Below are 21,905 nucleotides of genomic sequence, written 5' to 3'. Positions count from 1 at the left end.
CACAAAGAGGCCTTCTCTTAACAACGCGCCATCGCAGATAAAGGAGGAGCCTGACCAAAGCATTACCACGCTTAAGGGATCACAGAGCTTCCCATGATGCATCTGATATCACTTAGGGTTTTAATAATCATGCACTCCTCATTAAAAGGAGAGTTTAGTCCAGCGCTAGATGCTGTGTGTGTATGCAGGGATGACAAAGAAAGACAGACTAAACTCACAAGGCAGTGACAGATTTTACTTTAGTATTAAACTTTATTTCCTTTACTTTTGTGAGATGGAAAAAATGATAAAAACGTACAGCTCAGGGACTTTTCATCTAAGATAGGTCAGTGTTTTTCTTTACGTAATAACCATGAAATTGAAATCATAACAGTTTCCATGTGTCTTTGAGGAAAGCTTAAAGAGTGAAAATAAATTATCGTAGCAATAATTATAACATCAAATATAACAACAATAATAGCAATTAAGCATTTATAAACACTCTATTTACTGTGTCTTTTTTCCATAAAAGTCCATTATTAAAAACGGGTGAGCATTGTGGTGGTGTACAATCCAGCATGTGAGGAGAGCACTGGCTTGTGGGTACTGTAGTCTGCATCTGTCTGGTTGGTAACAGAGGTGTACGGGGTGCTGTAGCTGTGAGCCAGTCTTGGGATTTCCAGCGCCGAAGAGTTTCTCTGTCTCTCTGTCCAAAGCAGCTGTGGACGACAGCCTGGGGATGGACAGGGTGCAGGTATCTCAGTATATAACGAGATGCTTGTGAGGTGAAAACAGCGGTCCTTTTTAAGACCTCTCGTGAGTCTCCTGTTACAGGATCAGGGAGAGGTGGGTACCAAAGTGACTTAGTAAAAATAAGCAAAAAGAATGACAAGCGTCTCCGTTCACTCCATTCCTGCAAGCCTCAGTCACCCAGGGACTAACAAACCCCTCATCACATTAGCTCTTGACAGAGTCCTCTAAAGTCCTGCTCTGCAGCGTCCCATCAGTGAGGTCAGGCATGACGCGACCTTCAGTCATTAAGTCCAGCCGAAGGTCTCTCCCTTCCAACCACTGTACATGACGCAACAAGTCTGCTCAGCTTTCGACGCGATGTGGAGGGCCATTTAGTGTTAATGGCGATGTTGTGGCTCCTACAGGCGGAGCAGGTCTGGGCCTGGAGGGGCCTCAGTGAGGCTCAGCCCAGACAGGCGAGCGATTGGAGTGGTGGGGGTGGCCAAATGAGGGATGAATAGGCGTGGGAGTAGGCAGCATGTGTCCAGAGTGGCTGAAGGGGGGCAGGTGACCCATGTGGGCCATGTGGCTGGTGAGGCCGGGCGCGCTGCCGAAAGGAGAGGCCTTGTCCTGCATGCACTTGGAGAGCTCGTCGAAGCCGTCCCCTGCTCGTTTGTTCCTCTTGGACTTGCTGGACATCTTGCGGTTGCGTGTCTGGATGCCTTCTTTTTTCATGGTCAGGGGTCTGTTGACCTGTGGAGAACAGCACATTAGCTCAAGGCAGGCCAGACAAAAGCATCTCTGACAGACTATGTTGTAGTGCTTTGGGTGTGTTTTGCCGTCACAGCCTGCTTGTTTACCAGCTCATCATTTCAAATGTCACCAGGAGTATGTCACTTATCGCATCGCCAATTAGGAGTTACATGCACGTCTGCCACGCCAGCCCGATATTTTGGGTTACACCAGTGTGAAACAAATGCAGTAAATAAGGAGCAGCTGTTTTGCATATATGGCTCTATTATAAGGCGAGTCGGGGGCGTTTTGGGGCTTTTGTCTGATTTAAAACCAAACAGAACCGTCCTGGTCAATATGAATACATGGGGATGAGGGCTGGCTGGAGCTGAAAAGGCGCAGCCTCAGACAAATCCTCATCAGTGTAACCGACGCCGTTACACTGAATGACAGTCCCACCCTGCAGCCTCTCCGGGGAGTAACGCCCCCCATTGAAACAACGATGGATTAATAAAAAAAGACGACCGGTGGGTTCTGCTCGACAGGGTGAGCAGGCTTTGCCTCCACACTCTCACAGCTTCTCTGCTCCTAAATCGATAGGAGCTGTCCGCCCACTTGACCAGTTAACGACCACCCCAACCCCCCCCCCCCCCCCCCCCCCAAAAAAACCCCGCACTTGAGTGTTTTTTTTTTCTTTTTGTTTTTTTCAGGCTACTTACATTGTGCAGTTTAAAGTAAAGGCCGCAGGCGTTACACACCGGGTCTCCGTTCCCGTTGCGCCTCCACAGGGTGGTGGTGGTGGTCTGGCAGTTTGCACAGCAGGTGCCTGCGCGTCGAGCGGCGGACTGAAGGGAGCAGAGAAAACACATCATGAATAATGAGCCATTGACAAGCCGGAGAGGTCAGCGCGGGCAACGAGCTGCGCAGACACAGTCCGTTAAATATCACTACAGGTGTCATTCCATTCAAGTCTGCGATCGGTGCGTCAACACAAAGTCAGAAAGAGACCGAAGGTGTTTGTTTAACAAGACGGCGGCACGTGGACTCCGTGATCTTTCTACTTGGACACAGGCTGGAAAATTTGCTTGACTCCTCTATTAAATCAATTGCATGATCACCAACCATGATCAACCATGATCAGATTTTCTCATTTGTGCTGTAAGATGCGGGGACATTTTTCTGGAGAATGCCTGATTCTGTACATGCATTCCGGTAATTAGCATTTTAGCATATTTAATGAATTAAAAATAAGTATGTTGGTATTAACAGGTCATAAAGCGGGCCTTGTGTAAACCCTTAATTTTTCCTGATCCAGGAGGACTGGCCGGCAAAGTCATGTAAGACCCGGTGTCCCGCCTGGCAACGTGCTGCTGCGTCCATTGCGGATCAATTCTTCACACATAATAAGAAACATTAGCTTAACATGCAAGAACCCTCCGGCTCTTTGCTTTGCAGGCAGCATCCAGGTTTTTCTTTTAATTAGTTTCAGGTGGACTCGTTGCTGTTGACCCGGAGAGCAACAATAAGCTCGGTCATTTCTATGCGCAATAAAACACATCTTTTAAAGGAAAGAAGCCGCTGCTGCGCTCGGGCTGCGGGCCACCGCTGCCCACCGAGGACGACAAACAAGAGACGAACATAAATCCATTTATTTTCCAATCCCCGCCCCTCACGGTCTGTCTCTTCACACATAGCGGCTCCTCCAGTGTTGTGATAATCTCTTTACAGTATATGTCAGTCTGGCCATAGAGAATGCAGCGCGCTGGTTGAAGGCGGAAACAGCCGGGAGCCTGACTTCCTTATCTGGGCCGGGCAGATATCCGGATAGGAAACAACTGGATGCCCCTTTGAACACAACTCTGAAAAACACTTGAGCTGAAAATGCAAAAGCTGCAGCTACACGGGCCGACCCAGTGGAAAAAGTAATGGGACTTTTCGCGAGGAGGAACGACGTGGAGGTGGCGAAGGAACAACACGAAAAAAAAAAAAATAGCTAAAATATGGCAGAATCATAGTGGGATCTGGTGGGGCGTCATTTTTAAGCCCATCCATAATTACCGATCGTCTGATAGAGGACAAATTATTTGCACGTCAAATGACCAGTTAATGTTAATGAAGACTATTAGACCCAGGCTACAGCCTGCGCAATCATAATTAGCCTGGGTAAATGAGATAGAACAGACCCCTTTTTATTAAGGCGCAGAGGTTATACCAGCACGAAACTCCAGAAATTAAAAACCTAATTTAATTGTTGCAGTTAAAGGCAATAATAAATTCGTAATAATTTAGCCATGCATTACTGTTATTAATTGTAGTCTTGTTGCTGTTTATTTATTTCAATCACTAATATTTTAAGAATTTATAAGTGGCTTGTGTTTATCATGCTTATCTTTATTTCTACTAACCAATGAACCATCCATGGAGAAAACTCTTAATTTGCACAAATGTATTGTTGTTTGTGATTACGTCTGATTTTGCAGACAACAGAGCATCTGGGCCTTTGTTGACACACTTGCGTGCAAAATAAAAATAAAAGTGTTATTTATGCAGAACAGGGAGATCCTGTAAAATACCAAACCTCAGAAAAAGGACAAAAGGCTGTAAAAAGATTCAAACAATTATGTGTGCTCTTGTTCAACAATACCTAATGCAAAATAGACACAGACAGAAAGTTAGATCCTTAAAATACACAGATTTGTAATTGTTAAAATGAATAAATGATGACAGAGAAATGTGTCTAGCTTCAGAAGGGTTAATGTCAGAAGTGGCTGTGCAACTCTGGAGCAGTGGTACATCCATGACAGGAGTGTTATATGTCCACGCTGCTTTTCATTTACTCAAGCATGGTGTTAACTAAAGCAGCATGGGCATTGGTATCAGTAACAGTATCAGAAGTACCAGCAATAATGATAGCAGGAACAATGGCAATAGTAGCAGTATTGTAACAGGCCATGAAGGCGGATCATCGGGGGGTGAGGGGGACAAACAATTCCAGGAAGATCATAGGGAAAATATAACTTTCCTGGAATTGTGCTGCCGGCATCTGCTTTGTGCTCATATTTGGGTGCCTTCTCTCAGAGTGGAGCGATGGAGTAAGAAGTGGGACTCACCAGTCTCCGTTTGGGCTTGATAAGTGGTCGGTTCTGGCCGTTCATCTTGTGGTACAGTCCGCAGGCGTTGCACAGGTAGTGGCCAGTACCATCCCGTCGCCACAGAGGGGTGGAGGTGGCACCGCAGTTTACACATTCACGGCCCTCTGCATATAGTTCAAGAGGAGGAGACCAAAAGAAAATTTATATAATTAAAAAATTCACCCTCTGTCAGGAGCAACACATAGCAGCTGTCCGGCCCAATCGGGCTACCGCGCGGTGCAGGACGACCCTATATGGCAACGTAATATGAAGTGAAAATCTCTCTCATATCAGAGTGCAGGTGTACCAAGTGTGCACGGCTGTCATGGACACAGACACCTCTATGTAAACCGATCCAGAGTGGGGAGGTCACAGACAGCCAGAACATGTCCAGAGGTGTCCAACAAGAAGAATGAGACACACCATCAAATTAGGACTACATTATTCATCGACTCAGTGGGCACCCATCAGAGGAAACATAAGTGTGTGGTGGTGGTATTAAATGTGCCGGACAGTGTTGCAGCCTTTGATGAAAGGCTTGCATGCCAGTTTTTTTTTGGCAGCAATTAATAATATAGAAATGGCGTTCAGTCCGACATTGCTTTGATGAAGTTACCCTCAAACCACGGCTGTGAAATGCTCTTCCTGTGCATTCTTGTGCTTCTCTACACTGAAACCTGCTATTTTAGTTATTCCCACACGCTCTCCTCGCCCATTCAGGTTTGACTGACTTCAAACAGCCTGTTGCTAAACCGACCGCTTCATTTAATTCAAGTATCCTTCTCTCCCTAGAGCATCATCTCATTATTCGTGTTATAATGCCAGTGACACCCTCAGTCCCACCCTCACTCCACAATGGAATCTGACCTGAGCAAAAAGCTACGTCCCTTTTGAAATGCACCTTGCTGCTTTTTTGTACCTCCCTTCTCTTCCTCTTACGGGTTTCGCAATCCAGCGACCACATTAAAGCTGCTTCATTAACACTTAAAATATTCACCAGCAATGACTGATGTACTACGTCTTACGCAATGTTTCGTGTTGAAATAAGGGAAGAAGAATGGGAAGCTTGGTGTGAAAGGTAGGTTAGAGAGGAGGAGGAGTTCTGGTTTGAGGCTAGTTCAGCAGGAAGCCCCATGACTGTAAGGTATATGTGCTGACAGCTGAAATGTCATTGTGGCATTTTGTACAACAATCAATCACCATTACTGGCACTGGACACCGACTTTGATAGATAAGAGCCTTTTTAATGTCGTAGCTGATATGTTTGTGTTACTGATTCAGGCACAGTCTGGTCAGCTTCTTTTAAATGTCACAGTATAACATTTCTCTGCTACAACAGCTCACATTCACTCCGATTATCAGCCACTGAACATTCCCCAGGTGTATTAAAAAGCACAGGGACAGTGGATGACAATAAGGATAATTACACTGCTACATTTGGAGCAAACTTGTTCACAGTCTGTCTTTTTTTTTTTTTTTTTCATTAATTCAAAGCACAACAGCTGAAACAATGTAGGGAAATTACAGAGCCATTACCAGACTGAGTTGTTTTTCGAATGTCTGCACATTAATGTCAGACATAAAGCCTAAATATTACTCCTGACACATACAGGCTATTGAATCAGGTGCTTATCCAGACAGTCAGATAATAGACTGTGTTTTATTAAAAACAAATTGACTGGCTTGGAGAATTTTGAGTAAAACCAAGTATGTGTGCTTTTAATCAGGATTACTCTGCACTGCTCTCCAAGCACTGAGATGGTGCATGTTGCAGCAGCGTTATTAAATACACTTTCATCTCTACAAAGAAGCAGATCTGCTGTGTGCTTCAACTCCATGTCAGCGCACTGGGCCAAGGCCATGCTTAAAAACACAAACAGCAGGGCTCTGTCGCCTGCGCTTTGTTAGTACTGGGGAGAGCTGTGGGCGGGGTGGAGGTCGTGATTTGTTCACTCTGAGGTATACAGGATATGGCAGGAGCCAGGGCGTCGTGACTCCTTCATTTTTAAGTGCAATAAAGGCCACGTTTAAAAGAAAACAGTCCAATGGCACGAAGATGAGTGTCTGAACATGGAGCTGGAGTGACGGACTGAATAAGTCATGTTAGCGTTTAATATCTGGTCAAATTAAAATCCCTTTTATTTTATTTTATTTTTTGCCAAACCAGCAAAAAATCTATATGAGTAAATGATTAGTTTTAATTAGGTCTGATCCCACTTTCTTTAAGTTTCATTTAATTGTGCGCACAATTGCCCTATTGGACATTTAGTGCATAGTTGACCCCGATTAGTGAGATGAGTTTGATCTCTCTGAAGTGAGCCGGCTGAAGTGCCGGGAGCTCACAAGAGGCCAGGAGTGCGATGGGACGCGGATAAGAGTTGTCAGGGCAGGTTTGGAGGGTCTGATAGGGACACGATCACACGTTTGGTGCCTGATCCCAGCAGAGCAACAAGTCATGCTTATGAAAGCACACAGCAGCGTTAACACAGAGCTGACGATTTAAAACAAATAAAATAATAAGAATTAAAAAAACACTCGCGCAAATTCCCGCACGACCAAACACTGTAAACGAAATGTGTGACAACAGCAGGTTATGGTAATATTAGTACGTGGTGACAAATGAAATATTTATCGACGAAGGGTTGGATAAACCACACCGCTTTACCGCTCATCTGAATAAACCAGAACTGTTTAATTAGGCCTTATCAGCGCGATCTGCCATCTGATGTGAGGGAGAAATTCAAACACACGTGAGACTCACCTGAGCTCGACCTGGCTTTGCTTTTGCATTTGGGCGTGAAGCTGGAGGAGGAGCCGCCTAGGAGGCTGCCGGGGTGGAAGAGACTGCCGCCGTACTCGTGGGGTGGCAGGGAGTAGGCCGGGTAGGTCGGGATGGGGTGATGCGTGGTGGCCGCGGCCTGGCTGTTCATGGAGGCCAGGCCGCTGCGGAGCGGGCTGCAGCTCTCCATTTTCATCCCGTCCGTCAGCGGCACTTGGTACTTGATCGACTCCTTCTCGTCCATCCTGGTCGAGGTGGAGGTCGGAGAGGTAGGGCCGGGGTCCGGGGACACGTCTTTCGGGGGGGTAGGGGGGAAGCTATAGAGGTGCGGGCTGGAGTGGGACGCCGGAGTGAGCGACGACACCGGAGCCGTGCCGGTGCTGCTGCTGCAGGGGTAGCCGGAGCCGGTGGTGTGCAGGCCGGGTTTGCTGAAGTGGCTGACCGCCCATGCGTTGTGGTGGTGGGCAGCGGACAGGGCTGCTTTCCCTGGGTCCAGCCAGGGAATACCGGGGCTGTGGATGAGGTGTGGTCGGCAAACCTGGTTCCCAGTGAGGCGAGCTGAAATCCAAAACCATCTATTTAATAAAATGCTTTATCTGAACTTTTTGTGAGACACCAGTCTGCAAAACAGAAAGATCTTTATCTTTAAAGTCCTTACCTGTTAAAAACTCTGAATTAATCGAGTCCGACATTTAGTTCCAGGTAGTAATTTAAGTTACTATTATTTAACAAATTTAAATAATAGATTTTTCTCACAACCGGTTAATTATCCAAAATGCTTTCCATTAAATCTCTCTCGTCTTTATCGTCTATTCAACGTTAAGCTTAAGGTCTGCATAAAACACACTGAAAGTAGCTTCTCCTCGGTATCTTTTCATCGACTGCAGCTCTCGGACTAAAGATTGTTATTAGTAAATTTGCGGTTTTTATTTTATATCCGGGAAGTGCCTCTCTCTCTCTCTCTCTCTCTCTCTCTCCCTCCAGAAACCCCTGCCCCAGCACAGAGGGGTTAAATGACATACTTCCCTTTCCTCTTGCTGTCATTTGCTAGAAATTCCTTGTATGTTGCTGAATTGTCCCAGAAAAGTCCAGATTTGGCCGCTGCACACTGCTTAAAGTGTCTCTACGTAATTCAACACACGATGCGTGCTCTAACTGGTCGTTGATGAATTATATAAAAACATGAATAAGGTCTTAATAAAAAAATATTTTTAACAGAGTTCCTCATTTGTCATCACACCTCTCTGACTGTACTGCGCGCATCTTACCGTGTGCTTGGCTGTATGTGACCCTTGCCCGGGAGTTGGTGTAGTAGGGGTTCCCTTGAGAGTCCAAGTGGTTCAGAAACATGTCAACTTCATCCTGGGGCAGCAAAGGCGCCATCGGCTCCATGTAGTTGTGGCTCAGACTGTGGTGGTGAGAGTCCGGGTGCTGGCCGTTCAGCACTGCGTGATGGTGCGCCATCCACCGAGACTGATCGGCTGCTGCGACCTCCATGGCTGAGCCGGTCGTCTCCTTTCCCCTGAAGGCGGCTCTGTGTGTTGGGCTACTTCGAGGCTACGGTTACCTCCAAGGTAAAGGGAGTTAAATCCTCCTTACAGTATAGTTCCTGAGCTGTGAAAGTCTCGGCTGGGTTTATTTACTTCAGAAATAGAATCCTTAAACAAGCCGGTCTCCTCTTGTCTCCTCAGTTACCTGCAATGAGACGAAAACACAATGTTAATTCATCACCACCGTGGCCGCTCCAGCTCTCCCTCCATGCAAAGAAGAGGCATCCTGTACATGCTTTTTATCTAATCATAGCAGTTGAAATAAACTTCGCGCACTTTAGAGTCCTAATGATTAAAGGCCGATAACAAAGTCACGCTCAGCTGTTTCAGTGTCGAAGCAATGCGTCCCTGCTCCGCCTAAAGAAAAAAACACAAACGTCCCCTCTGGATACCTGTTGCAGTTTCGATCAGCTGACGGCAGACACTGCTCGGATGTGTAAACCTCCTGATCCATGCAGTGCTCAGGCTCATTAATGAGATGTGGCGCAGACTGATGTGCCTGGCGCCAGTAAATTCCCATATCAAGCCACGTGGGGCGGGGCCTCGGCCTGAGCCAATCACAGCCAGCCCTGCCACAATTGGCTCGCTGCATCCCTGCTCTCCTTCTTTCAATTTCCATTTCTCCGTACCGAAAAACTAAAAGACTTATCAATCAGCAGTGTAATTTCTCGGGGGTCTTTCTCTCCCATGAAGCTCGCACTGAATGAGCAATCGGCCCTTGATAATCTGCTTTTTTAGCGGCGGTTATAAGCCTAAAGACAGACATCTTACATGAAGGGGAATTCACTGTGCACAATGCACGGCTTACTATTAGAATGATTTGGAAAGAGTAGTGCATGGTAAGTCGCCTTAACCTTTCTGAACCCATCTGCAAAATATTTCAATAATATGAATTAACTGAGCACGTTCAAGACTTTTGAGTGATGCGTAAATGTCGCACCCAGTTGCAAAATGTTTTTTGGGCAGCTAAAGCCGCCGCTGCAGCTTTATACATTACTAATAATAATCGTGTTGTTTTTCGCATACTGCTGTTATGTAAATAAACAGCCTTTCCAGCCCCTATAAAACCAACAGAGGAGGAGTCGATTTATAACCCCGAAATTGGCCCCATTGTTGGGACCGCCTAATTGTCTTTAATTAGTAGCAGGACATTCTTCTTGTGAAAACAGTGGGTTTGTCTCGCGGACAGAGCAATCAAACACAGTTTGCATGCAAATGGCGCCTCTTTCTCACTTGGTGGCACCAGGGATGGGCGCAAGGCCTCACCTATGAAAACCATTTGGTGATCATCAGAGTGTCTCTCAACGCCTCATTCACATCTGACAATACAAATCAAACCCCAAACAAAGGCGTATTGATCTAATATAATAATATACTGTACTATATTATTTTTATTATTATTATATGTAGTGTTGATTTTATTATTATTATTGTTGTTGTTGTTAGCAATGATATTATTTGCTGCCTTGACTGATGCATGAAGCATATTTCTGCAGTGTGGATGAAGAAAAAAAGTTTATTAGATAGTGAACACAATTTTTATTATATTTTGTTCTATATATAATTGCGGAATTAGCAGCAGTGTGCGCGTAATATGATTAGCCTGTGCGCAACAATCCATGTCTATGGCCATACGTGCATCGTTGGTGTGTGTGTGTGTGTGTGTGTGTGTGTGTGTGTGTGTGCGCGTGCGTGCGTGCGCGATTGACAGGGAATAATTGGAGGGTCGCTCAGAGCCCTAGACTGGCCGCCACGCTGACGCCTGGACCTGACGTCACAGAATCTCACGGGGAGTGGGGGCAGTTTACGGGCGTGTCACGCGAAACTTCTCATACCTGAATAAATTTCTGTCAGGTAAAGATCCCTCATAACTCTGATGACCTGGTATCCAAAATGCAGGTCATTAGGGCGACAATAGGGCGACAATACTCTGATCTGATGTTATACCTACTGTGTAAGTGTGTAACTGTGTGTGTGTGTGTGTGTGTGTGTATGTGTGTGTGTGTGTGTGTGTGTGTGTCAGTCATCAGTCATTAAATCACTGGCACATTGCCAGGGGCAGTGAGTTGATGAGCTCAGCCCTTTGAGCTTGTCAACTCCTAAAATCAACAAATTAGTGCATGCGGGGCAGTAGAGGACCAGCCACCTGAATAACTGACATTCCAGTGAAAAGAAGCACCACAGCTTGGCAGGTGAAGTGAGCTCTTACCTAAATATGGCCGCCCGTGGCCTTTTATAAATATTGTATTATAATGCACGATGGACCAATCATCAACAACTCACCAGTGATGCGTCTAATAAAAAGAGGCTGTTTTATGCCACAGAATAATTGCACTGCTTGAACCTAAAACAACGACTCCCTCTGTTCGAGCATGAATGGATGACCAGTGATGCTCTTGTTCTTGAGCTGAGCAGCAAGGACTTTTTTTTTTGTCTGCCCAGTGTAACATGTCTCTATAGCCTGCAGTGGTCAGCCCGTGTCTCTGTGCTGCATTCGGTCTGTGCTAACCACTGGGCCTTGGAGAGTGGGTCAGGCCCGGGCTGGCTGCTGCAGCATGCCCATTGTTGTTTGCATGTTTGCCAAATGGATTACTCAGCAGGATTTAGCCCTCTGTAATTTATACCTTCATTAATCCCATTTGTATCTGCGCTGGAACAAAAGATGGGAGAGGGTGACGGAGGGTTAGTGGAGAGGGTGGGTGCTTTTCTTTCCCTGTGTCTTTCTCAAGGACACAGCAGTATTGTTTCACCCGGGGATGACTGGAGAACACTACCCCTCTCACAACACCTCCTGTGCTGGGTGAGAACTGTGTGCAACAACTGTATCGCCGCGGAGCCACAGCGGCTAATGAACAACAAGATTATCATTCCGATCCACGCTGTTATTAAATGGGATTGGCTTTATCTACCTGTTTGTTCCCATTGGGCACGGTCATCCATCATTATCCAGAGTGGAGGTGTGTGACTGTGCGAATGTGTGTGTGTGTGTGTTGGGGGGAGTACTGGGGGCTGAAGAGCCACAGTGGGGCTTGTGAAGATAAGCAGAGCCAGAGAGAAGAGAATGACACAAACCAGCTGAAGCATTATTGTCCCCTTTACTCACGGCTAATTAGATCGAGCCAGGGCACTGGGGGGCTTTATAGACACAAGCACCCAGACACAAGACCATATAACTGCTGGGAGAGGGGCCTGGACGCTGCTATGAGAGCAGCACTCACTCCCATTTATGCAGTTTGAGCTCAGAATAATGACATTTCAGAATAGGGCTGGACATAACACCCAAACTGCACACTGAACAAAAGGGATCATGGAGCAGAAGACGAGTCTTAGGTTTGCAGCCAAAAAAAACCCATTCGCTATAGATACAGAACCATTTTGGAAAAGTTCTCTCTAGAACAATGTTGTTTGTTCTACATGGAGAAAAGTGTCAGAGAGGCAGCTCCTCTACAGCAGCGTTGAAATCTGTTCATTCATTCAGGCACTGCTCATTAAAAATAACTTCAGGTTTCTCTCTTACTCTCCTTAAGATATAAATGTAGCTCTCTCTCTCTCTCTCTCTCTCTCTCTCTCTCACACACACACACACACACACACACACACACACACACACACACAGAGCTCCACAGTCACCTCATGTTATTTGAACCACGCACAAACAGACCATCCTGCACAACAGCACAGGTAAGAGAGAGGTTGGTGTAAAAGGTGTGCCCCCCCCCCCCAGCTCCTGCATGCCTGCGGAGACCCCAGCCCACCCCTGTCTCTTCCTCTGCTGATACGACTGATCTTTTTTTCTGTTTATGTCTTTATGCATTTTAAAGCGTGACAATTGAAAACCCCTGTCGTCTCTACCATGCTGATGATACACTAATCCATTTCATGATCGAGTCTTTTTTTCCGTGCCCACGGCAGCATGAAGTGGACTACATTCATGCTGATTACTGACAACATTTTCGTGACCTCTTGAATTCTTTGAAATCGCCAGGCGCGGTGTTATAACGGTGCGCTGATTGTTCATTTTGGACGAATATTTATTGTTCGCTCATTTAGAGAAAGAACAGCCTAGGTTAGCCTGGTCTAAGAAGGGAAAAGAGAAAAGCAGAATATACTAGTGAATATAAGAAAATAGCTAATAGTGCATCTTTATAATATATAAGACGTTTAAATGAATATTGTGCCGCTTGTCAGGTGTTATCGAGGTGTGGACAGTTACCATCGAATAGCCGTGTCAAACTGAGGCTGAATATGAAGGTAAATACGAGCTGTAATTATGAAGAAAGCCTAAAATCAGTAAACATCTTCTCTGAACAGTTGGTCGATATAGCTCAAGCATTGTTGCAGAAAAATAAGCTTTTATTTTTTTGCTACAATAATATTAATGACGACTGATGAGCAGATTTTTAAAAACCAAGTTTCATAGCCAAGGGCGTAGGTTTGGATGCGCGTTATTTGAATTTTAAAACGTTTCACAGAAGATTTAAAAAGGCAGATAGTCAAAAATAAGAATAATAATAATAATTTACCTACCTGCTGTAGCCTCGAGCAGAGTGACTGCGCTCTCCGAGTCAAGCCAGAGAAAGCGGCTCCATCGGATTCACCGCTCCGGCTCCTCTCTGCAAAATATCGGCGCAAAACAAACGACCGATGCGGGGAAGGTGTCCGGGCCAGCCCTGCTTTAAAGATGCCGTCGAGAAAACACGAACAACCGGTGGTCTCTGTCTCATCGACCGGCAGAGAGCAGAGTGTGTGTGTTTGCGTGTGTGTGCGCTCTCAGTGTCTCCTTCCTCTCTCGCTCTCTGAATATGAGCTAAAACTTCAGCGGCCATAGGAGAGGCTGCAGCAACGTAATGGCACGTCAGCCAGCAGCCCGTCTTCCGGGTCCCGGTTAAATGGACAGAAACTGGCAGCAATACCTGTTCCTAACAGGTGATCAATAGCGTGGCCCTTATAGAGGCTCCGATCGTGTTAGGACCCCAGGTGTACACTCAGCTGGAAAAGCCTTCAGAGCTTTTGGTTTGGGCTGCAAGTGAAAGCAGAAATGTGCAGACCTGCAAGTTAAAGCTGGTGACATCAGGACATTTTAACGAATGTCTTTCACGTCTTTAGAAATTGTCAGTAACAAAATAGCAAAGCAACTAAATATGTGCATTTGGTTGAGGACTCCCTGGGGTCTTTCAAGAGGCAGAGGATGCCCCTGGTCCACACTTGTCCCATGCGCAAAATAACGCATGCACAATCATTGTTTGTAGTTTGGATGTAGTTGGAACTGCATTGTGCAGCTTGTAGGCAGCAGAAAGCAAACCGAGGCTGTCAGTCAGTCGACACACCAGGCGACACCTTGTTTATCTGTGACTCATTTTTGTTTTCACTAAAATTGTGTGTAAGACTGTCAGCCTCGGTCCTAATTGACTTACGGAGATTTCACTTGATGACTCCCTCTTACCTCCCCGCGCCGTGCCCCCCCCCCCGTCCCCCCCGTCCCCCCCGTCCCCCCCGTCCCCTCCCTCCTTTTCTGTGCTTTATATCTCACACAATAACAAGAACTTTGTAAAACATGCAAAGCCCCTAAAATCTCCTGCACGCGACCTGGGCTCGTGCGCGGCGCTGGAGCCAGGCAGGTGCAAGGGGCGCGAGGACCTCTGCAACTCGGGGCTCGTGCTCCCTAGAGTGCACACGCACACAAAAAGAAGAGAAAGGAAAAAAAAAAAGAAAGAAAAAAAAAAAGGAAAAAAGCCGAAATGTGAAGTCGCAGTCTGACTGAATTAATAACATTTGTTTCAGTGTTTAAAATCAGCAGAGCAAAGATGTGAGGGCTCGAAATATTCACGTTTGGTACCGAATGGACGTCCACGGAAATAACAACTTGGTTCAGTATGAATAACGAATAACCTCAAGATATTTGACTCATGAAGCCTGCAAGTAGAACGACAAATCTCGCTTTTTAAAGTTTGCTCAGCACAGTTATCGTCTGGTTCTTTGACAAGCAGCATTATTAGTTTGACTTGATTATCTGGTCGATTCATATGAGGTTTATATTTTAGCTGAAACATGTCGGCTACTTTCTACTCACTCTTAAAATAATTAAGGTATGCAAACAATACATTTCACTCAACATCTATGACTTTTGAAATTAGTTGTTCCTTAGAATATTATTAGTTGAGAATTATGACTGGGGTCTGTGTGATCCTGTGGGACCCAGATTCGCCAGCTATCAGTCAGGTTGAAAGCAGAAGGTCCAGTAACTTAACCCCAAAAAAAAAAAGTTTACAAATGTTACAATTACAATTTCACTGTCAGGAAACAATTTGTTGAACTGACAACCACAAATGTATTATTATTATTATTATTATTATTATTATTATTATTATTATTACAGAGACAGATAATCTCTATCAATAAATCAAATTCACAACATTATAGCCGAATTTTATATTTGTTTGTACTTGCACTTGTGTTGTTAATCAATTTTCTGCATGTTCTGCACGAGACTCCGCGCGCGCGCGTGCGTGCGTCCGTGCACAGATTTCGTCAGGAACGATATTAAATGCACACTGCATTAGATGCCAGGGCCCTTCTCCTTCTGATTATTACCAGGGGTAATATTTCATCGGCACCACGCAATCTTTGTTCTCTGTGAAGATAATAAATGGCCTAATCGTTATCAGCAAACTGCTGGGGGTGTCAGCACCGACCGAGGCTGGAAGCGGGGTCCAAAGTGCTGCTGAATAAATTGGTGTTCCTTATCTCTCACTCCCAGATTATCGCCGCCTTTTCAAACTTGCACAACAAATACATTCAATGCATCTAATGCATCATTTAGGGAGGGAGGGGGGATCCCGCAGGTTGATAGAGACAGATAGGCGCAGGGAATGAGAAATATTTACACGTTTTACGCGCTGCAGCGCTTCTGCCAATATGAGCTCTGTTTGGCCATGGAGGGAGTTTATTGGCCAGACTATTGGTGCACACACTTTACATATCAATACCAGCAATATTAAACGTAGGCTACATCACTGAGGTGATTAGTCCCATTGCTGTTCCAGGATGTATAGCCTCTTTTAAGCTAAATTTACACCACCCTTTGGAAAATCCCATATATTGAGTGATGCAGCTCATTTTGAGTTTTTACAAAATACGACAACGCTGCCACACACTAAAAACGTGCAGCAGGTGAAGACAAACATTTTTAAGTAGCCTCTGATTTTTATATTTTTAGGCTATCCCTCGCCTGGATAACAACAGAAAATACAGATAACGCGATAAGCTCGGTTTCCAGCTATAATTGTACTTGTGAGAATGATTCCCTCCTAATAAACACATCTAAACATGATAAGCATTATCTTCAGTTTCACAACAGGCTAAGCCGCTTAACACGCCCCGCAAGTTTTCTCTGATTCGCTTTTGTCTGGTCAGTGGGCCCACTCCTCTCCAGAGCACGCGGGCCTCACATTAGGCCTGTGTTATCACAGCTAAAGAAATTGCTGTGGCAACTGCTTAACAGTGTGTTTGCTCTAATTTAGGACACAGAAGACCCACATTTTTTAATTGATGTCCGGCGAGAGCGGTTTAATTGAACGAATAACGAGCCGAGCATGCCCCCACACCCACCCCCCCTCATTCACTTGCATGACTGACCTTTTTCCTTATGTCTCTAAAATTGAATCAGTAATTTCAACGCGCTGGAAAAAATAATGCTGTAGGTCAAAAGTGTGAAAAAAAAATGGCAGTATGTCCATAATGCAGTATTTATGAGTGACACTTGTGACAAAAAAGAGAACATTTTCCAATACACACAACAGACACACACACTCCCCTTTTAATACCGCGGCATCTCCACCGGCCCCGGTGCTCTGATGGTCTCCTAGACAACCGAGATAACGGTGCAGCAGTTTTCCATATCGGTCCCGGAGTCTATTATAGCTCGGGATTAGCTCTCTTTCCGAAAAGGTCATACACAAAGTCACCAAACCTGCTTTTTTCCAGCCCGTGTGGCCCCCGCGTCAAGGTGCACTCATAAACATGCATGCGCGATTTCATTTGGTGCCATTATACTAATGGCACTGCGCATTTCCCTGCGCTAAGGAAAACTAGTAATATCAATGAGAGCCTGCTGAGGAGATGGAAGAGCCCAGCGTCCTCAGCACAGAGGCTTCACACTGCAGGACAGACGCAGCCAAGTCGCGCTGGAGGAAATGCGCTGTTATATAGCGACCCCTGGCGAGGAGAGGCTGCAGTAGCACCAGAAGAGCAGTCCTCTGTGAGTGTGCCACATACATTTGCATGAGTGACTCTGAGGGATTGAGCAAGTAAGAGATTGTCATAATCTAGCAGGCCAGAGAGGGAGGGAGAATGTTGCACAGCTGGAATGTTCCAGCTGGGATTCCCGGTGGCTGGACAGGAAGTTAGAGGAGCTCTGACAGGAAGCGTGTTCTCAGGGAGGGCCGGCATCGGGTGGAGAGAGAAAGAGGGTGATGTTTCCTGTTGGCTCCCTCCAAATGTTTAGACGCCTCGCTTATTCTGTTGCCCCCCCCCCCACACACACACACACACTTCACTTCACACTCAACATGAGCACATACCATTATGCAAATGCTTTTAGCAGCATCTGTTTGTGCGAGTAGTGTTAATTCTAGGAATACTATTAGAGGACAGTCGTAAGCAGAGACAGTAGATCCTGCGTGCAGGCTAGGATTGTGTCACAGGATGCAGATGTCACCACATGAAGTGAGACTTCCTGCCCATCAAAGCAGTCAGTGCCAGTTTAATGGACTCACTTTCAGCAGCCCACAACACACAAGTGGAAATAAGGGAAAAAAATTCAAGAGGGAGAGATGGCAGAGGAGAGGAGGAGAGAGCAAGTGGCTAGGGAGATTGTAGGTGGAGATGTGATGGAGCGATATGTGGATTGCAAGAGGAAAAATCTCTTTGTCTCTCCTGAGCTCAGTGGACAATCAAAGTTTCCTATCAGCTCTGGAGTAGGGGAAATTGGCTGCCCTGGGAAGGAGAGGGCCACTCTCACAGCCAATGGGAAGTGCCCCTGTCACTCTAATCAGGTCCGATAGAGAAAGTAGGAAATGTGTGTGTGTGTCCGTGCACACGCTCAGACGGGAGTGCTTTTTAACAAAACGCAGCTTTGTTTCACTCGCCTTCATGTGATCCAAGATGATACAAAGTCTGAAGTGGCGTTAGACCTTCATCTGCCGCTTATCCTCTGTACTGAGGGACATATATGAGCCATGTGGGCGCATATTTTGGCAAAACTTGCCCTGAGAGGCGTGACCATCAGTGCTTTGATGGAGCGCCATGTGGCAGAGATCACTGGGTCTTAGTGGGAGCTGTGGACAGTTGCACACAAGGGCGGCAAGGGAAGAGGATTACTGTCTCATCGATACAAATCCATACAGAGAGGGAGGCTGACATCAATATGCACACAGATATAAGCAGAGCGCAGAGGCTTTGAGCGAAAGTGCACGTGATGTAAACATCTGCATGAGAGGAGCCCGACCGAGGACTTTGATGCTCGCCTTTTCTGTGCCATCCATCTTTCCTGCTCTTCCTCTGTCCCCACCTCCTCCATGCCAGACAAGAATGTGTCTCTCTGCACCCGGGGCCCAATCCTCTGTTTGAAGTCCCATCTCCGTCTTTTGCGCTACCTATGCTGTCCTTCGCTTCCTCCGTCTGTCAGACCGTCTCATCTGTCAGCCCGCTCCTCCCCGCCTCCTGCAGCTGCATCGAGGGCCACAGACGCCTTCATTGTCCTCCTCTTCCTCACCCTCACGCTTCTGCACCCGGCCAGATCACACCTGCCACCTGCACAGGACGCAGGGCCCCGGGACCTTAGCCGCGGGGGCTTTCATCCATCCCTCACCTCGCCCTTCAGAGCCTCTCATCCCGGCAGCCTGTCACTGAGGAATGGCCGGTGCAGAGGGCCAGGGCAGAGCGAGACACAGAGCGGCTGTTGTGAGGATGTGTGTTTTAAGCAGAGCCAGAGGGAATCAGCGCAGGTGAGGTGTGTTTGAGGGCAAGCTCTGAGTTTAGATTCGAGTCATATTTCTTCTTTTCAATGACATCCTTTTATGGCCGGCTAGCAGGATTGACCGAATTGAGTGAACGTCTGTTGAGAAGAACGTGGACCTGAGTGCGTGTGCGTGCATAATAACATGCTGACAGTGAGGGTGGTGGCTCTGTCTCAGTGATTTATGAGAGTGTGCTGTGAAGGGTCTTCTGAGCAGGATATTGTTCCCTGACTGGTGACTTCTGCCTCTGCGAGTGTGTGTGTGTGTGTGTGTATTTTAGAGCGAGAAAGATTAAGAGGGAGAGTACTGCAGGTGAGCCCTCAATGTAATCAATCACCACCACGTCACAAGACCCAGGGCTTGTGGATTCAACTGATACCTAGTTTGACTGCACTTTTTTTTCCTACATATTCATTTTTTTTCTGGCAGATAAAGAAAGAACACACTCTGTATCTTTACTATACTTCAGGAAAGGAAGATAATAATCAACTTCATGCCTGAGGGGGGACCATGACAGCTCAACCACATGGCCCAACCAGTCCAGCACCCTGCACAAACCCCCCTCATCCACCTCAAACACACACACTCACAAACTCACACACACGGTTTGCCACATCAGGATACAGTGCTGCACATGAATTCCGGTTTAACAGTATTCTGCTCGGCTTACGCCAACAGATAAACCGCAGTTCTTCTGCGACCAGTAATCACATCCTGGGCCAGGGGACAGGTCTCGAACTGAAAAGACTGTAGGGCCAGTCAAGCAAACCCCAGTGCCACACAAGGCGATGCCCTGTCAGTGACATAACAGCCAACTGGGGAAGCAAATGCATCAACAAACCGATGCGTGATGACATCAGCCTTCAGGTCCAGCCATGTTCAGTGCTGGAGGTCCAGCAGTGTGATGCCCCTGAACAGCGTCGCTCTAACAATGAATTCAAAGACTTTCCAAAGGCTTCATGAAACCGAAGGGCTCAAATGTAGCCTATTTTGGATTTTTTTTTTTTTTTTTGGAAGTTATGACTTTAAATCCTCCTCAGCCTCTTTACCTTAAGAATAGGCTACCCTAAGGGGAGGAAAAAGTCTTCACTGAAGGAATGAAGTGATGTACTCCACTGCTGCTTATCCACCGATGATCATCACATGATTTATCATGAGTGCTCTGAGAATGAAAAGCCAAACATATTCAGTTAAATTTAAAACCAGAATCAAGCTTTTTGACATCTGTTTTACCACAAATTATGCCGTCAGAAACAATAAATCCTCATGCCAGAGAAGTGTGGAGTTTAAAAAACAAGCGTGCAGATTTTGTAAGAAGAGAGGAAAAAACAATCAAATCATTTTGAGTGCACTGCAGCGAGTCGAGGCGAGCTGCTCAGACAGCCTGAGCTGAAGATAACCTGTGATTAAATATATCAGTCAGTAATCAGTTTTGATGCTCCAAGATCTTAGTAATTGAATATTTTAAAGTAATTTTATCTGCGTGATATTGTTGCTTAATATCTCCAGTGACAATTAACACAAGGGGGGATGCTGCTGGTAGAGGTGGTGGCTTAGCATGCAAAAGGTGTAGCTCTCCTAACCTGTTCTTAATTTTGCATATTGCTTCAGATTACATATTGGTCATCATGACCAGTGTTATATTGTACAGTCAGTCCAAAGCATGTCTCAGAGGCCGTATGCTCAGCTCCGTTTCTGGAAAGCAGCCACCCACTCTCAACCAACTCAACACTTAGGATGCTCTCTTAAGTTTCATTTCAAAAGACATTTGAAAAATGGCTTAAATACAAACTTAATGTGTCTAGACTGTGATTAGGGACATAAATTTTACGTTATCTTTCACAGAAGTCGGAAATTTCATTTTTAGTCATTTGATACAGTCAGACCTGTTCCAGAAATCCTGGTGACATTCATGTTCCGACTGCTGCAGTGTCACTTTGACTCTCCATCACAGAGTTGATCTCAGGATGGGGAACAGGCCAGAGAGCTTAAGAGTACTGATTAATGTAGCTTCTCTATTATTTTAAAGAACATATGCTCAAGGCCAATGATTCATTCTAGAAAATCTCCCAAATCCACAAATTTTAAATGAGTTTTCAGTCCCCAGAGGAATCCCTCAGTCACGTCAGTCCAACATTCAAACTCACAGACTGAGCTGATAGCATCGTTACAGAGTGGCAAGCAGACGTGAGCTCAGTGGTTTGGTGTCGAGGTGGACGTGTGTGAGCGGCAGCAGTCCGCCTGCTGTGCTCTGCTGTGACAATGAGACTCGGCGGCTCTCCGAACTCTCGCTGCTCCAAATCTCCACTCAAGCCCAAACACTCTAACAAAACTGCCATTGTGTGGCCTTTCACCAGGACCGAGCATCAGCGCTAACAGACATTGTCTTTGCTTTCCCCCTGCTGTGTATTTTCAGAATGATTATTGTATGGCACATACAATATGTTAACATTATCATTGTGAGGGCAGCGGGGCCTGTTATTATGGAGCAGGAAATGACCTGCCAGGACCCCTGGTGACCTCAGAGGGAAAGCGATGACCTCAGTCTGACCCTTGTGTTTGTCCTGGGCTCCGACTGTGATGGAGGCAGGTCGGCTGCTCTGCCGACTGGGGAGGAGAGGGTGATAGGTGGGGTTACTGTGAAACAAGGAATGCAACAATGTGCTGGAAAGTCCCTCTGAGGTGCCAGTTTTTACAAGAGGCACCAGTCACAGTGCAAATGTAGCTGATTTTTATTTTGGGATGTTTGGATGCCATAATTTTATCTGTATGTCAGTATGATGGCGCTGACTGGGTCAAAATGCAGTGAGGTTCGCTAAAGAGGAAAAAAAAACCCTCCAATATGGTGAAGTGGTGATTCTTGACAAAATTGCACCCTCTTTTGCCGAACTATGGGAACTGCTTCCCCTAATGAATTAATACACCAGTCAGAAATACTCATATGATCCATCTTCATCATCTAAAAAAAAAAAAACATACTAAATGA

General features: G+C 46.0%; 1 protein-coding gene across 2 annotated transcripts; it reads right to left on the bottom strand.

The window, feature by feature from the left end:
• Window positions 1-227: 227 nt before the first annotated feature.
• gata2a (GATA binding protein 2a) lies at window positions 228-9,531 on the bottom strand. 2 transcript variants are annotated; one of them, XM_070959519.1, is made up of 6 exons: window positions 9,296-9,531; window positions 8,622-9,048; window positions 7,336-7,911; window positions 4,554-4,699; window positions 2,163-2,288; window positions 228-1,464 (listed from the first exon to the last, which is right to left on the bottom strand). In XM_070959519.1, the coding sequence occupies exons 2-6, from the start codon at window positions 8,848-8,850 to the stop codon at window positions 1,165-1,167; spliced, it is 1,377 nt and encodes a 458-aa protein (XP_070815620.1). In that variant the 5' UTR covers window positions 8,851-9,048; window positions 9,296-9,531; the 3' UTR covers window positions 228-1,164. The 2 variants fall into 2 exon arrangements, with proteins under 2 accessions (XP_070815620.1, XP_070815619.1); XM_070959518.1 differs by lacking the exon at window positions 9,296-9,531 and having other exon boundaries at window positions 243-1,464; window positions 4,554-4,712; window positions 7,337-7,911; window positions 8,622-9,151.
• Window positions 9,532-21,905: the final 12,374 nt, after the last annotated feature.

The sequence above is a fragment of the Chaetodon trifascialis genome, chromosome 3 (genome assembly GCF_039877785.1).
Source record: "Chaetodon trifascialis isolate fChaTrf1 chromosome 3, fChaTrf1.hap1, whole genome shotgun sequence".
NCBI lineage: Eukaryota > Metazoa > Chordata > Actinopteri > Chaetodontiformes > Chaetodontidae > Chaetodon > Chaetodon trifascialis.
Note: the sequence above shows the minus strand (reverse complement) of the source record. Positions and strands in the feature narration are given on the sequence as shown.